This window comes from Diabrotica virgifera, chromosome 9, assembly GCF_917563875.1.
Source record: "Diabrotica virgifera virgifera chromosome 9, PGI_DIABVI_V3a".
Taxonomy (NCBI): Eukaryota; Metazoa; Arthropoda; class Insecta; order Coleoptera; family Chrysomelidae; genus Diabrotica; species Diabrotica virgifera.
Genome location: NC_065451.1, coordinates 185,167,218 through 185,185,185, shown reverse-complemented (window position 1 = coordinate 185,185,185; position 17,968 = coordinate 185,167,218). Strand labels below are relative to the sequence as shown.

General features: G+C 31.0%; 1 protein-coding gene across 1 annotated transcript in view; it reads left to right on the top strand.

Annotated features, from left to right (window-relative positions):
* LOC126891812 (uncharacterized) overlaps positions 1-17,968 on the top strand; it is a 999,773-nt gene that overhangs the window by 838,275 nt on the left and 143,530 nt on the right. The window contains exon 6 of the mRNA XM_050661086.1: positions 9,608-9,758. Within this exon, the coding sequence (XP_050517043.1) occupies positions 9,608-9,758 (151 nt within the window). The remainder of the gene's footprint in view (positions 1-9,607; positions 9,759-17,968) is intronic.

Sequence of the window (17,968 nt, the reverse complement as noted above, 5' to 3'; positions counted from 1 at the left end):
CAAGAGCTCTGAAATTATTGAATTTTTCCCGAGTGACACTTTGACAGTTTTAATTTCACGAGCCGAAGGCGAGTGAAATTATGTCAAAGTGTCACGAGAGCAAAAATTCTATATTAATTTCAGAGGTCGAGTGCAATTTGTTGCGATTATTTCATGAATAAAACTGTTCAAAACCAAAATTATATTGTAATTTATTTATGTAAGTACCATTAAACACACAGTTTTTATAAATATTTGACGATTGAAAGTCATCACTTTTATAATTTTTAAAACATTAATTGTCATTAATGTCACTGAATGTATTTTTTCGTAGCAACGAAGGGCATCTGACGTAATCTACTTAACGACAGGAGATTATCAAAAATTATCGATTTAATTCAGATTTCTGTAGCTTTCTATTGGTCAGAATCTCCTATGAATGAAATAATCATACAAACTATTTTAAGCCTTAAGTAATATAATTAAACTATGCCTGCTTCATTGTTTTAAAAATAAAATGTAATTGCATAAGAGTTATTATTTTTATTGTGTACTTCTAAGTGCCCAACGGGTCGTTAACGACCCAGCATGTTTTTCAAAAATCAGTTTTTGAAAAAAATTTTTAGTAATTTTTCAATGCATTTTAGGATATTTTATTACATTCTTGAGAAAATTATTGATATATTTGACAAAAATAGTTGTGGGCATAAATGGGTTAAAGAATGGAAAACACAATATTTTGGTCACATCGTAAGAAATCAAAAATACGAACTGCTCCAACGTACAATCGAAGGCAAAATCAATAGCAAAAGGGGACCACGAATAAGACGCACCTCTTGGCTTAAAAACCTACGACAATGAACGAATATGACCTCCCTAGAACTATTTAGGGCGGCTGCAAATACGATTAAATTGGCAAATGTAATGGCCAACGCCCTTAACCCGGCACCTGTCACGTGGGGTGCTACCAGCACCCCATAACACATTTTCATCAAATATTTGGTATTTCAAGTTTGGTAACCGTGCTGTGCGTCATAGTAGCTTTCTATAATATTATATAGCATAGATCTGTTTGAGTTTGAAGTGGTTACTTAATGTCATTCTGATTTTGTAGCTCTAAAGTCGAATTGGGGTGGCATCATCTGACAGTTTAAGTTTTAAATTTTTTTTTGTTTTTTATAAACAGGTCAAATTTACATTTTTTTATTGCAATAATTGATTTAAATTATTATTATGGACTCTTTACTCAATAAATCTTATTTTTTTTAGATATTTTAATTCACTGTATTTATTATGGCTTGGTACTTGCTAATTTGCTTGTAACACCTTTTTAATTTCATTTTTTAAACTTTTATAATATATTAGTAGCTAATAAGTTTAAAACATGTTTTTTATATTCTTATGCTACTCAACACATTATTTTGTTCATAAACAAGAAGATCACAGAAAATTTTTAAGGGGTGCTGTGAGCACCCCACGTGGCATTTGACGCCTTGCAAAGCCACGTGGCAGGTGCCGGGTTAAAGATAAGGCACCGTAAGGATAAGAATATAACGTTAGGGTCATATTACCCATAAACGCGCCAATGGTGAATATTAAATTCCTAGTTGTATATCAAAAAATGCGCAATAACTACCTCTTAAGACCCACCAAATTTCATTTGCATATCTTAACTGGTTGTAGAGCAATAAATAAATCGTCAGTTTGTAAGAAAAAATTCAACACCCCCTATCGCGGAAACGAAGCATTCGCGGACATACGTTTATAAAGCAAACTGTCATTATTCTTTCATGCAGAATTACACCTTAAAGTTTGCCATACTTGTTTAAAAACACAAGCGAATGAGTCAAAAAACAGAATGTTAAGAAAACATAAGGCCATAGGTGGGTTATAGTTACAGTTATAAATGCTAGAGTATTCCACAGGGTGACGCGAACTTTGAGAAAAAATCACAGTTTGATTGTTTTGCTCGGTATACAGTGACAATTCACCTGTCTAGCAACAATATTATTACAGCGATATTTGTTAAAGAATAAGGCTATAACATATATTAAAAAAAGAATGTGTGTGTACTTTGTACGCACGTAAGAAGTTATACTTCTATTATATGATTTAAACGAAATTAATATACTTTTTATTTAAATATTAAACTAATTTATACTTACTACTTCTCAAACATTTTTATTAGAACAGTGCCAAAAATTAAAATAATAAAAGAATAAAACACACACAAACACATTAAACAAGCCACAAATGATATCTGAACATTAATTGTCGAAAATTTTTTTAACTAAATACGTATTTTCTGAAAATACAATTATATAATAAATATACTTACAATCATATAATGTATTAAAAAAACAAAAAAGAAAGTTTCTATTGGGACTCGAACCAGCGCTGATAAGAGCGGTTGGTATTGGAATTCATTCGCCTTCTCCGCTTAGCCACGGACACTATGTGTCATTATTTACGAAGATCCACTAACTAAACGGATTAAACTTGTGATATTTTGATACTTTGAAAATTGATCAAATTATTTTAATTTTGAATTGAAATGATTTAGAATTGAGAAAATACAACAAAACAGAGTAAAAAAACAATATATTAGGTGAATATTGATAGAAATTTTGATGGTAATCAAATTATATAAATAAAAGTGTTACATACTATGTATTTTGGCCGATCAAATAGGTAGGTTTATACCCATGATACATTAACAATTATTACGTACCTGTTGCTTTTAAAAACTATTTAAAAGTCACTACAATATTATAAACTTTTTTGTTTCTGTCCTCACAACAATAAAACTAATATATTATACATTTGTTTACCTTTACCTTTACCTCCAAACCACAGCTGCTATATCGGATAATTTTTGACATGTCATTTGAACATCCAATCAGAACAAAGTTATAATGCGCATGCGCCGGGCTGATAGGTTTTAACATATAAAAAAATCACCCTCTATCGCCGGTAAAGAAGTATAACTTCAAAAATCACTTAAATCGGACAAAAGGTTTAGGAAATTGGAGGCATCAAAACATAGAGGCATATATTAACATACATAGAGTGAGTCTACCCTCCACGCTTCCTGACGACAAGATCTCTTGGACTGGTTTGCGGTATCTCTTTCTAGCACATTGTTTCGAAAAACTAAGATGGCGTTAAGTGTAGGCATAGGCACGGAAGGAGAGGGCTACTGTTGCAGCTTTACTATACGTAAGAGTGAAACAGCACTGAGCCAAATAAAAAAGATGATGTCGTTACTTCGCTCTGAATGACACTCTGTCTATGATAATATATAAGAATATCTAGTTCAACAGTCTATGCATCAAAAATGACCAATTTTTAAGGTTGTGCGTTAATTTCTTGGAGAATTGTCTTAATAACTAAGTACTATTTTAAACCTTTGCTCCCGTGTCATTGACCAAAGATATCAAGACACGTTATAGGCTATTGATTATGTTCAAAATAAGAGAGCTAAAAGGAACTACAACGTTAACGGGATTTTATTATCTCATATGGTCAATGGACCTCTATGTTTGAAAAAACCGCGGAGTGCTACCATTTAAATAGGTGCGTTTTGAGAAAGGGGCGAATTAGTCCCTAGGCTCAGAGTGAATTAGGGTGAGTTCTATGCACTTTTGGTACAAACACGTCTAGAGGAAAATTGTTCCAGGTTAAATTTGCTATCGAAATTTCACATTTTAGAGTCAAAAATATTTTTTTTACAAACATATATTCAAAAGAAAAGCAAGAAAAAAACATCAAAGAAAGCAATTGTGTTTTTGCCCCATAACTTTTTTCCTCAGGGATATAGGTATAGGTATTGCTTCAGCTAAAAATAACTTCAGTCCTCCTTTCTCTTTAAAATGACGTTTAGAGAAGTCACTACGATTTATATTTTCCGAAATAGGATTTTTCAAAATTTGCCGCTTACAGCATTTTTAGGGTCATCTTCCCCATTATTTCGTAAACATTGTTCTGTAACTTATTTCTACGCATTTCTAGGTACACGTAATGGTACATTTAGTAGAAATACAAGTCAATTACCTTTAAAATAGTCTATTGTATAAGGTTGTGCGACTATTTTTAAGCAAGTTATGCTTTTTGAAGATTTTATACTTTTATGATTTTTGATATTTTTTATGATTATTGTTTAAATTTTTTATTATGACTTTTTTCTTGTACATTTAAGTATATACATTGTGCAATAAAAAAAGCTTATTTTCTTTAATTTAAAATGGTGTATTGCAAAAAATTCTAGGACTATATTTAAACAAGATATCCGTAGGATACCCAAGGGTATCCGTAATTTGAGAAAAATTTAAAAATTTTTAGTTTTTTTTTAATTAAAAGGATATAGTTGCTTATTATAACACAATTTTTAATTCCAAATAAGTTTTTTAATAACACTTTTCGCTATTGTGAAATATAAAGGTACTTCACTCTTAAGCGAAATTCATATTTTATTGATACCTCGTACACTATTGATAAAATTTTATATCTGATGAATGCATCTCAGGTTTTAGATTATGTAGAGCATTTTATAAGGAATAATTTTTTTATATAGTTAATAATAAAAAAGTTTCCATGTGGTTCCAGGTTAGTGGTACCTGTGGCATGTGTATATGTCACATTTTGAGAACGCATATTTGTTTAAAAATAGTCCTAAAATTTTTTACAATACACCATTTTAAAGTAAAGAAAATAGGCTTCCTTTTTTATTTCACAATGTATATACCTAAATATACAATAATAGTATATTGTTTACCGGGTAGGAAAAGCTTAACATTCCTGGACGACTGTGAAGATTGCTAAGTCGAGGCGCAAGCCGAGACTTAGCAACACAGAGTCCAGGAATGTGGCTTTTCCTACGAGGTAAACATACTATTTTTCCGCAAATCGTTTAAAATTCGACAGATATTGATTGATTTAAAAAAAACGCGATAATTTTATTCCCAAATAAATGGTGCTTTGAAATTCCTAATAAAATTACTTGGGTTACTATGGAAACGTATTGAGGTTGAATTGTCAAACTTGACGCTTATAAATTTAATTGCTGGTGTTCTCGAAAGTAAAATGATAAGTGATGATGAAATTTCCATTCCTGGGACTCCTCCAGAGCTGGTTGAGGCAGTGAATACTGCTTCATTAGAATTATTGCCAAAGAAATCAAGAGAAAAGTACGAAAATGCATACAGACGTTTTATGGATTATCGCATGAGTAAAAATACGAGTTCTTTCTCAGAAAATGTTGTAATGGCATACATCCTAGACCTTTGTTTAAAGATGAAATCTTCAACATTATGGGCCAATTATTCAATGCTGAAGTCAACCCTTGCACTTAAACACAATGTAGATATATCTACATACTCAAAACTTCGTTCTTTATTGAAACGGCAAGCTCAAGGTTATAGGGCAAAGAAATCTAAGATTTTAACGAAGGAAGAAATTGAAAAATTTATCCAGGAAGCTCCAGATAAAGAAAATTTAATGATTAAGGTAATTTACAAGGTTTTAATAGCAATGTGTTTTCTATCATTTATGTAGAACACTAACAACTGTACGGAAATATCATTTCCTTACAGTAAGAAAATGACATTTCCTTACAGTAAGGAAGTCCTGACTTTTTCTTCAAGAAATTTTGACAGGAATGTCAAAATTTCCTGGCGATTTGCGGAAAAAAAAGTTATAATGAGAAATTCAAAAATAATCGAAAAATATATCAAAAATCATTAAAAGTGTACAATTTTCAAAAACCATATATTGCTTAGAAATAGTCATACATAGAAAAAAATTACAGAACAATGTTTTGCGGAGTGACAAGGAAAATGGGTCAAAATCGCTGTGAGTAGCGAAGTTTGAAAAATCATATTTTGGAAACTATAAATTACAGAGACTTCTACTAAACACCATTTTAAAGAGGAAGGATGGAAGTATTTTTTTCTATGAAGCAATGCCTATACCTATATCCCCATGGGAAAAAGTTATGGGGCAAAAAACAAAATTGCTATCTTTCGTGTTGTTTTCTTGCTTTTCTTTTGAATGTTTTTGCAAAAAAAATATTTTTCACTTTGAAATGTGTTATTTAAATGGTAAATTTAATCTGGAACAATTTTCTTGTAGAATTGTTTGTACCAAAAGTGCATAGAAATCACGCTAATTCGCCCTGTGCCTAGGGACTAATTCACCCCTTTCTCAAAAACGCACCCCTTTAAATGGTAGCACTCCACGGTTTTTTTCAAATTTATAGGTCCATTGACTATATTAAACAATAAAACCCAGTTAAGGTTGTAGTTACTTTTTATAATATAATCAATAGCCTATTAAATCGAAATAAAAAAATAAATTCTATTGAAATATCGCAAAGTATACACATAAAAGAATGGATTGAGCGCACAATTCAATATCTCCCGCCTTTTGACCGTACTATCCGTCTGAAAGCTCTTAAAGCACAACGTTCAAAAGTTAATACTCTCTTAGGATTTGTTTAATGTATGTTTAATCCTGTCTTTTCATTTGGCTTGGTTTTCATACTAGCATCGACTCAAACTTTTAAGAGTGAATGTTTGCTATTTCCCTCTTCTCTACGTCCCTTTACCGTCGTTTTCTTTATTGTGCTAGGTTTTATTTTAAATTATTATTTAGTTTTCGAGTGAGATCTATCTTTTTGGAGTAGTTTTGGGAAAGCTCTAGTATCTGTAAGTTTGTTGAGAAAATAATACTACACGAATGAGAAAATAAACTCCTAAGGGGATTGGTAAGTAGTTTCGGCTCCAATGCTATATAAATGGGATTCAGTTTTTTCGATTCCTGAGCAAACTAATAAGTATTTTTGAAAAAATTAAACGCAGAATGAAAGACTACATTCTTACAGAGGGCCGAAAGTCCCTGAAAACTTGTATAATGTTTATTTTAATAAGTTACAGGGGTGAAAAATTAAGAGAAAATGTAGTGTGATTTTTAATTTTAAATTTCCATTCAAAAGAAACTTTTTATTTATTCTAAGGGATTTTCGGCCATCGATAATAATTTAGTCTTTCATTCTCCGTTTAAATTTTTTAAAAATATTTATTATTTTTTTCAGAATTCGAAAAAAATGGACACTATGTCCGTAATAATATTTTCCAAATCGAACATTTGCTATCTTTGTCATAAAACGCACTGAGTCGAATAGAATATGGTGACAAGACAGTGACACTTTTAAATATTTGACATGGCATCGGGAATATTTTGAGTTATTGATTAAATAATATTGATAGTGTATTTGATAAATAATTGATTTAATACGTGAACTTAATGAAAAGTTATGTATTGTTTATTATTTATGGAAGATCCAAGCAAAGAATACACCAGGATATATTCTGTGATCCAAGTTTTTTTTTTGTTAAAGATGTTCAAAATTTTAAGCGTTCTATAGTAAAAATACACACACCGGCAAAATTAGCCGAACCCCTTAAAAATGGGACATGTTTGATGTCTCGAATTTCATAAACCAGTGGCCCGATTTGAGTGATTCTTTTAGTATGTTATCGCCTTATTATTTAAGAATATCGTTGTAATAATATTGTTGCTAGACAGGTAAATATCATTTTATACCGGGTGTACCAATCATACTGTGTTTTTTTCTTAAAGTTTGGAACACCCTGTGGAATATTCTAGCGTATGTAAAATATTAATATTAACACGCGATTGTAGACCTAGGCTTTCTTAACATTTTCCTTTTTGACTCATTTACTTATGTGAGATAATAAAAAAAGTTATGTGCGTTAACAACTATCCTTGTTTTTCATCAATAAATCCTCATAGTAGGGGAGGAAAGTATACTAAATTTGCAGTTACTCGAGCGTTATGGGGACCTATTGGATTGTGAAGAGTATGTGCTAAAATCAGAAAAAGTTTAAGTTAAGTTTTCTATAAAGTGGGTGACTTTTCATTTTTTAATTTAATTTTCCATTTGAAACAATCATTTTTCTCCGATTATAGCGCTATCTATTCATAATTCGAAAAATGTGTCGAATAAAAGTTGCTTATTTTTACGTAAAGAATCCAAATCTGCAATAAAAATTGGTGGCTCCTATTTAAGATTTTAAATTAAATCCCCCACCCCACCTTCGTGGGGGCTCGTGACACCCCACGGAGAGGGGTGAGGGGTTAATTAAAAATTTTAAATACGAACCTTGCGATATTTCGCGAAATGAATAAAGGGGGATCGTAAAACTGCAAAATACACCTATTCAATATTTTTCAAAAATCTACCGAATGGCACCAAACAGGACCCCCACGGAGGTGGGGTGAGGTTTACTTTAAAATCCAAAATAGGAGCCCCAATTTTTGTTGCAGATTTGGATCCTTGACGTAACAATAAGCAACTTTTATTCGACACATTTTTTCGGTGGAAATGGAAAATTAAATTAAAAAATGGAGAGTCCCACACTTTATGGGAAACTTTTTTTTTTGGTTTTAGCACCCACTCTTCACAATCCAATAGATCCCCATAACGCTCGAGTAACTGCAAATTTAGCATACTTTCCTCTCCTACCATGAGGATGTATTGATAAAAAACATGGCTAGTTGTTAAAGCACATAACTTTTTTATTTTCCAACATAAGCAAATGAACAAATAAGAAAATGTTAAGAAATCATAAGTCTACATTAGAGTTTTAATTTTAATATTTTACATATGCTAGAATATTCCACAGGGTGTTCCGAACTTTAAGAAAAAAACACAGTATGATTGTTACACCCAGTATAAAATGACATTTACCTGTCTAGCAACAATATTATCACACCGATATTCTTAAAGAATAAGTCTATAACATACTAAAAGTATCACTCAAATCGGACCAGTGGTTTAGTAAATTCAAGACATCAAACATGTCCCATTTTTAAGGTGTTCGGCTAATTTTGCCGGTGTGTATATATTATTAAAAAATCACTTTATCACTTTTCCTCTTCTCTCAATTGAGTATTAGTTTTCGTTGAACAGTATATAAATTATGTATTACAATCAGTGAATACATTGTGAAAAAATTATCATATTAGTTAACTGAATTAATAATACAATTAATTATATAAGTAACAGATATCCAAGAACATTAAAAAGCCATCTCTTTAAAGTAAATGATGACATTGTTTTTAACATTTACGTATCCATACCAGTGAGAATTTTACTACACGTAATTTGCCGTGTAAAGACAGAAAAGGAGGGATAGCCGTAAAATATTTGCGCCTACACTCTTAGTCCTGTCGCCAGGAGGGGTACAACGACCTCCTTAATTCAGATCGACTTACCCAAGCTTTTTTTTCAAAATACATATAATAAACATTAAACAAAAAAGCAAAAAGTTAGGTTAATAATATTAATATGGATTAACTGACAGATCTTCACAATCTTCAGGCCATTCATAGTTTATATCGTTTGCTATATCGGCGCTATATCGTTTGCTGCATCAAAATGATAGGGAAATGTCAAGAGTTGTATGTATTATAGTCTAATGTATGTGATTCAAGTTATAAAGTATGGCTTTTTGCATGGATGTAGAAGAATGTTTTGTCTTTAAAACAAATTATTTGTTATTTAATATTATATTTTCTAATTTTCTGTTTGTTTGTTTTTTTGCAGAAAGATGGCACATTTACCACTATAAGTTCGCTGTCGTTCAAAGCTAGCCATTGGGAAAATGGAAGAACCATTCACTGCTTTGCGGAGAATGCGGTGATGAGTAAAAACGCCGAGCCCGAACTACGAAGTAATCTTATCCTAGACGTAAGATGTAAGTTAACCTCATGAATTTCATTTATTAGTTGTTAAGAAAAACTTGGTAAAAGTAACCTATTACTAGAGCTCCGGAAATATGCAAAATGCATATTAAGTGCATGTTTGCATATTTTGGATAAATTTTAGGGTGAGTCATGAGGAACTGTACATACTCCTACCTCGTATAGAGGCTCCTATGGGGAATAACAAATGACCATTAAAAAGTGTCTGCTTCCATTGTTTAATAATATACAGGGCGAGTTTCGCATTTTGACAGAAATTTGTATTCGTCATAATTTTTGAACGGTCAGATCGATGTGTCTCTTATTGTGGTCAATCGTTACATTATTACCACCTAATCAACTAATTTATTCAAACTACAAAAAAAACCAGGCCCGGCTTTAAAAAATTAGTTCGTTTGGGCCTTAGAAAAAATTTCACCCTGTATACGCTTTTTGAAAACTCTAATATAAATTTTACAAATTAGACAAATGGGCAATTAAAATGGCATATTTATTTTTCCCCACACGATTACTTAATTTTTTATAAAAAAATCAAATTTGACTATGAATTAAAAGTTTGGTAAAGTAAACCATAGATTTAAAAAAATTTACTTTTATTACAAAAATAAATTTTTTTTAACACATATTTGATTTATGTTACCACCCAGTCAACTGATTCATTTAAACTAGAAAAAAATCAGGTCCGGTTTTAAAAAATTAGTTCGTTTGGGTCTTAGAAAAAATTTCACCCTGTATACGCTTTTTAAAAACTCTAATATGAATTTTACAAATTAGACAAATAGGCAATTAAAATGAAATATTTATTTTTTCCCCACATGATTACCTAATTTTTTATAAAAAAAATTAAATTTGACTATGAAGAATAATTAAAAGTTTGGTAAAGTGAACCATAGATTTAAAAAAAATACTTTTATTACAAAAAATAATTTTTTAACAAATATTTAATTTATGTTACCACCCAATCAAGTGATTTATTCAAACTAGAAAAAAATCAGGTCCGGATTTAAAAAATTATTTCGTTTTGGTCTTAGAAAAAATTTCACCCTGTATATGCTTTTTGAAAACTCTAATATGAATTTTACAAATTAGACAAAAGGCAATTAACATGGCATATTTATTTTTTCCCCAGACGATTACTTAATTTTTTATTAAAAAAGCAAATTTGTCAAAATCGGAATTTTAACCTAAAAATGAAAAAAAAAAGATGAAATCACGGTTTAACTCGCTACAACGTTCCATTTAAAAAAAATTCTGAAATTTGTACATCATATAATATCTCTTACCATTGTGAAGACTATGACAATTTTGTAGCCTTTTAGTCTTCTTCTCGTAAAAGTTATGAATTTTTAAAAATAAAAGGTGCAGCTTCGTGAATTGCAAAGTTAAATTGCAAAAATTAAGTGAAAAAATTTAAAATTTATCTATTTGATCACGTCTATGTTAAACTATAGAGTCCAAAGAGAAGTGTTATGGGGAGTTTTAGATCTAGACGTGTTAAGAAAAAAAAATGGTGAAACTTTTAATTTTAAGACAAACGTTGTTTAATTTTTTTTTATTTTTATGGTAAAATTGCGATTTTGACAAATTTGATTCTTTAATAAAAAATTAAGTAATCGTGTGGGGAAAAAATAAATACGCCATTTTAATTGCCTATTTGTCTAATTTCTAAAATTCATATTAGAGTTTTCAAAAAGCGTATACAGGGTGAAATTTTTTCTAAGACCCAAACGAACTAATTTTTTAAAGCCGGACCTGATTTTTTTCTAGTTTGAATAAATCAGTTGATTGGGTGGTAACATAAATCAAATATTTGTTTAAAAAAATTAATTTTTGTAATAAAAGTTAATTTTTTTAAAATCTATGGTTCACTTTACCACATTTTTAATTCATAGTCAAATTTGATTTTTGAAGTTATACTTCTTTACGTGCGATATGAGGGTGAATTTTTATATGTTAAAGCGTACGATCCAGGCGCATGCGCATTATAACTTTGTTCTGATTGGATGTTCAAATGACATGTCAAAAATTATCCAATATGGCAACCTGTAGCACAGCTGTGGTGTGGACGGTTGACGGTTTGGTTATGTATGGTTGTTGCGTTTTAAAATTTGTGGGAAGAGAAACAACAAACAAAGGTTATTTAATAGTTATGCTGCCTTTTTGAAGTTATACTTCTTTAGGCGCCATTTCATTGAGGGTGAAATTTTAGTAATCTGCGCACACAGGCAGTATGGAGTTCGTTACTAAATGTTTTAATTTATGTATTTATCAGTCCAGAAAAGGTGTGGAAAGAATATATTAGTGTTTTTAAATATATTTTTCTACAACCACTATTCAAAGTGCACTTTTCTGCACGGTTTTATGTTAACAAACTTGATATTTTCTCACAGTATAAGATATTTGACATTAGTGTGCAGAAAAGTGACGTTTCTGTGCCGCAAAGTGACGTTTCTGTGCCGCAAAGTTCTTTTCTGCACAGTTGACTACCTCATTCTGAGTAACGTTATATTCTGTTTACATCCGTGGACTACCGCATTCTGAGTAACGTTATATTCTGTTTACATCCGTGGTTAAACTTTAGACAAATATATAACCTATAAGACAATTATTATATTTAACTATAGCATAGAAACTAAATTATGGATGTTACAACTGTTTTATTTTACAATTTTATTCTTATTAAACATTTTATAATTATCAAATAACCAATAAGGATTTAGCAACCTGTGCAAGAGACGTCGAATGAAGTAGGTTTTGTGTAAATCCGTGACTGCATAAATATAATGTCAAAAATGTGTAATAATTGTTTAAATTTAAACAAATTAAGGCAGTGCATTAATTTTTTAACTGATTTCTGTGCAATTTATTTAGGTATAAGGAATTTAAATTGATTAGTAGGTATTAATTAAATACAGTTTAAAATTTATCACATAGGTACCTATTATAATTAATCGTCGTTTGGAAATTGTGATTTTTATTTTTAGGAAAAACTGTGCTTGTAGAAAAAGTATAGTGTGAAACACGTGCAGAAAGGTAATTTCTCACTCGTTTGAATTGCGGCACTCGCTTGCGCTCGTACCGCAACTTTTCAAACTCGTGAGAAATTAGTACCTTTCTGCACTTGTTGCACAATATACTATTTTCTACAAACGTGTTAAAAATGCAATTTATAGGAGCGTTAAAAATGCTAGTTTACCGGTGCTTTAAAAATTTTAAGGCACTGCAGTTAAAAGTGAATTGTCAAATTGTGAAACGTCAAAATATTTATATTTCATTTAGTAACATGATAGATATTAATAATACCTATTTACGAATGTTTCTTCTAAAATTTAGGAATATATTAATTTTATAATACATTTAAGTATGGAGTAATTTTCTTTACAATTTTTACTTACCAGTTTGTTTGGTTTATACCTAATATCGCCGTTGTCTAGCAAGTGTCTGCGTAGATTAGCGGTATGTGTATTTAGCTACGGACCTGTTAGTACTTGGTTCGATTCCCACATAAGGAATTTTTTTTTGTTTATTATTAATGGTTATTGACATCTTAGACTATTATTATATGGACTTATAAATGATTAAAAATAATTAAAATAATTAATCGGGATGTTGCCCAACTATTTACCGGGTTGCAAATTTATAATAATTGCCTATCTCAAAATGCACTTTTGAAATGAATTTCTCTTATGCACAAATGCAATTTCAGATTTCTTATTCATTAAAATATTTCACAAAATTTCCTGACATTCGCACGAATACAACGCACCAAACTGCATTAAAATCCGTCTTACTGCGCCAAAAATCGAGAGTAAGGCCTTTTTTTGTGCTTCAATGCCTCGACTAATTCGGCCAGAGATCGAGAGGTCGTGAGTTCGAATCCAGTGCAATCCTATACTTTTTTGTATTTTTTTGAAAACGGTAAGCACAAAATTAATTTGGTGTTTAAAAAAAAATTAAAACAAACTGTTTAAAGTATATTTATTCTTAAGAAATCATATAATAGAAGTATAACTTCTTACGTGCGTACAAAGTACACACATTCTTTTTTTTTTTATAAAAAATTAAGTAATCGTGTGGGTAAAAAAATAAATATGTCATTTTAATTGCCTATTTGTCTTTGTAAAACTAATATTAGAGTTTTCAAAAAGCGTATACAGGGTGAAAGTTTTTCTAAGACCCAAACGAACTAATTTTTTAAAGCCGGACCTGATTTTTTTCTAGTTTGAATAAATTAGTTGATTAGGTGGTAATAGTGTAACGATTTACCAAAATAAGAGACACATCGATCTGACCGTTCAAAAATTATGACGAATATAAATTTCTCTCAAAATGCGAAACTCGCCCTGTATATTATTAAACAATGTGACCAGACACTTTTTAATGGTCATTTATTATTCCTCATAGGGGCCTTTATACGATGTAGGAGTATGTACAGTTCCTCATGACTCACCCTGTAAATGAATATGCATTTATTAAAATTGCATATTTTCAGACTTATTTTACCACACACAGAAAAATTTTTAAAAAGAAATGAACCACTTTCCTGTGACATCCTTAATCTCTGCCTTTTACAATTTATAACGCAAGGAGACGACGAATAAAGGAAACAAAGAGGACTCTACAATATGCAGTCACATTTTGTTAGTGAAAAAAATTTGTTATTGTTAAGTGATGCTGCCCCATATATGACCCAAAGGTGGACAATATTTAAAAATATGTTTTTCTTTGTTACTTGTTTAGCACACGGTTTAAATAGAGTAGCAGAAACTGTAAGGACAGACTTTTCTAATGGTCAATACCCTTGTATCACATATAAAATTGTTATTTTTGAAACAGTTCGTGAAGTATGCTTTTTGCGAACGCACGCGATATTTAGAGCACGAGCGACTACGGAGCGAGTGCTATACATCGCGTAAGTTCGCAAAAAGTACTTCACGCACAATTTCATACAATATTTTATCTACTCTTCGATAAACAAATAAAAAACTGTAACTCTTCCTCACTGGAATTGATTTCTATTCTACAATTTTTAGAATTTTGACATTTAAAAATCCTAAGTACTTTCAAACCACAAAACTGTCAAAAATTTTGTTGTACATAAGTCATTGCTCATATTGTCATCACCATGACAACGCAAAAGTTAAGAATATTTAACAAATTGAAGAGTCTCAGATGCAGAATCCACCAATTTAATAAAAACTAAAATGGTATTGTCGAAGCGAAGATCGGTGGAATATGCGCATTTTATCAATAAAATTCGATATTTTTAAGATATTCCAGAAGCCGCTATAGATAAAATGTTTTAACGACCTATTAATCATTCATAATTACTCAACGGATATTAGTACAGTTAAAATAATTAAGACGATAACCGGACAACATTGATTTAATGAGTAAAATTTAGTTTTTTTTTTATTTTAATGACAAAAAAAAGCAAGCCCATTAGCAGAACCCAATTAAAAATTATTTTGCACATCATATTTGAAACATTATTTGGTTGAAAAATCTCATTTTTGTTGGCAAAAAAAAATATTAATTTGTTTGGACTAAATTAACGTTGTGCTTATCTTAAAAAGGATATGTTAGTATCAACATTCGCACAGTGTTGTCAAACTGAATTTTGTTATTTTGGGTGTAAATTTTTTCCACGGATCTCCGAGGGTACTATACATAGTAATTTAAACCTGAGACTTTTCGCGTTGAAAGTTCTTACTGGTACATCCTTAATCTGCGACTTTTTCAATTAATAAGACAGCAGACGACGAATATAGAAAACGAAAGGGAAACGATCACATTCCGCCTTCATTCGTCTAGGAAAAGGACAGCAGAGGAACTTTCAGTACTCAAACCGAGTAAAGGAAATAAAATAATAAATGATAGTTTTGCTTGTTTTCGATTTAAGAGGGTTGCACACCAGCTAGACAGGCTGTTTCTACCATTTCAGGCGTCTTCAGTAGCTTTTGTTAGCGTGCACACCTCTGAATCGAAAAATAGCTTCACCATCATTTTAAAGCGAATCTGAAAAATAATTCAAACTTCCCATTAGACGCGATACAGCGACATCTCATAACAAATTGAAGAGTCTCAGATGCAGAATCCACCAATTTAATAAAAACTAAAATTGTACATAGTAATTTAAACCTGAGACTTTTCGCGTTGAAAGTTTTTACTGGTACATCCTTAATCTGCGACTTTTTCAATTAATAAGACAGCAGACGACGAATATAGAAAACGAAAGGGAAACGATCATATGTACCATTTTAGTTTTTATTAAATTGGTGGATTCTGCATCTGAGACTCTTCAATTTGTTATGAGATGTCGCTGTATCGCGTCTAATGGGAAGTTTGAATTATTTTTCAGATTCCCTTTAAAATGATAGTGGAGCTATTTTTCGATTCAGAGGTGTGCACGCTAACAAAAGCTACTGAAGACGCCTGAAATGGTAGAAACAGCCTGTCTAGCTGGTGTGCAACCCTCTGAATCGAAAACAAGCAAAACTATCATTTATTATTTTATTTCCTTTACTCGGTTTGAGTACTGAAAGTTCCTCTGCTGTCCTTTTCCTAGACGAATGAAGGCGGAATGTGATCGTTTCCCCTTCCCCTTCCCTTTCCATTTTCCTTTCGTTTTCTATATTCGTCGTCTGCTGTCTTATTAATTGAAAAAGTCGCCCCAAGTAGCAATTTGTCGACGCGACAACGTTGTCTACCGCGTGGCAACGTTTTGTTACAACGTTGTTATTGCCTAGAAGACGACCCTATTCTGCACTAATTTGGTGGACGATTTTTGAGTTGTCTTGACGTTGCCTAGGCAACCTCCTATGAAGCAACATCGTTTCGTAAGCGTTGCATAAGACAACTGAAGCGACTATAAAAAGAACCTGCGCGTGCAATGGTTGCTCAAGGAGTCAGACTAGTTATGTTTTTTACCTATATTTTTAACACCTGTATGGTGAATGCGAAAACCAAAATGGTAACTATTTTGACATCGTATTAGGTATTTAAATTTATATAAATACATAAAGGACTTAAACAAAATTACCTGATCTGAAATTTATAAACGCATCTCAGATTACCGTCAAATATGGATATTTCACCCTTAAAAAACACACGCGCTACTTTTTTACGACATTTTTGACAAAAAATATGCAAAGTTAAAAAAATCAAATTTTAATATGAAAGTCAAAATTTATGTTCAAGATGTTCTGTATAAATTTAATGTATTGATGGTGCTTTTAAAGGTATCAGAAAATGCCTGCATTTGTTATATTCTGTATTTTCATTTTCTTTACATCCCAAAAATCTAAAGTAAAACCAAAATGGTGCATTAAACAATATTACCTTATTACTAAAAAAATAACTTATTACCGACCCTAGACCCATACGACAACTTAGAAGTCCAATCGCCAACCAAGCCCGGCGACTATCCCAACCATTTTAGAACGCACCCTCTTATTGGATGACAGAGAGGTCATGTGACCAGTGTCAAAAGTGTAGCATTCTCCTTAACAGCGTTGCCACATTTAGGAGATTTCTACTTTTTTGGTAGATTTTTGATATTTTTTAAAATATTCTAGTAGGTAATATTTTTTAGTAGATTTTTGGTATATTTCAACATTTTGTTATGACTAAAATAAAATTTGCTTTTTAATAGTATTTACCCCATTTCTAAATTAATTTTTACACATTTGGTTACAATTTCCCAATCCGTAAATAAGACCGAAAATAAGATTCAGAATAAATAGGTCATTACCGAAAATAAGATTCAGGACGTAGATGATGAATATTACAGAGAAATGAAACTGGAAACTGGATTCTTGTGTAACAAACTTGCAGATTTCAAGTAACAGTGCAAGCAGTATTTCAGGTGTCATTGAAGAGTTCTGGCATTCGGTGAGCCTATTACAAGCTAACGATGGAAAACTAAAATATCTAAACATATGTAACTTTGTAAAACACAAAATGTTGTGTTCACGTGTTTCTAATGTTAAATGCGAAACAATTGTTTGAAGAATTTGATCCAGACATGCAGCTGTTAAAATTAGTGGATGACAAAATATTCTAGTTGTTAAATGTACCTATTCATTTTTTTCGAATCATGAGGAAACTATAATAAGTATTTTTGAAAAATTTAAACGCAGAATGAAAGACTGCATTATTTAGAAAAACCAAAACGTTTCTTTTGAATGAGATATTTGGAATT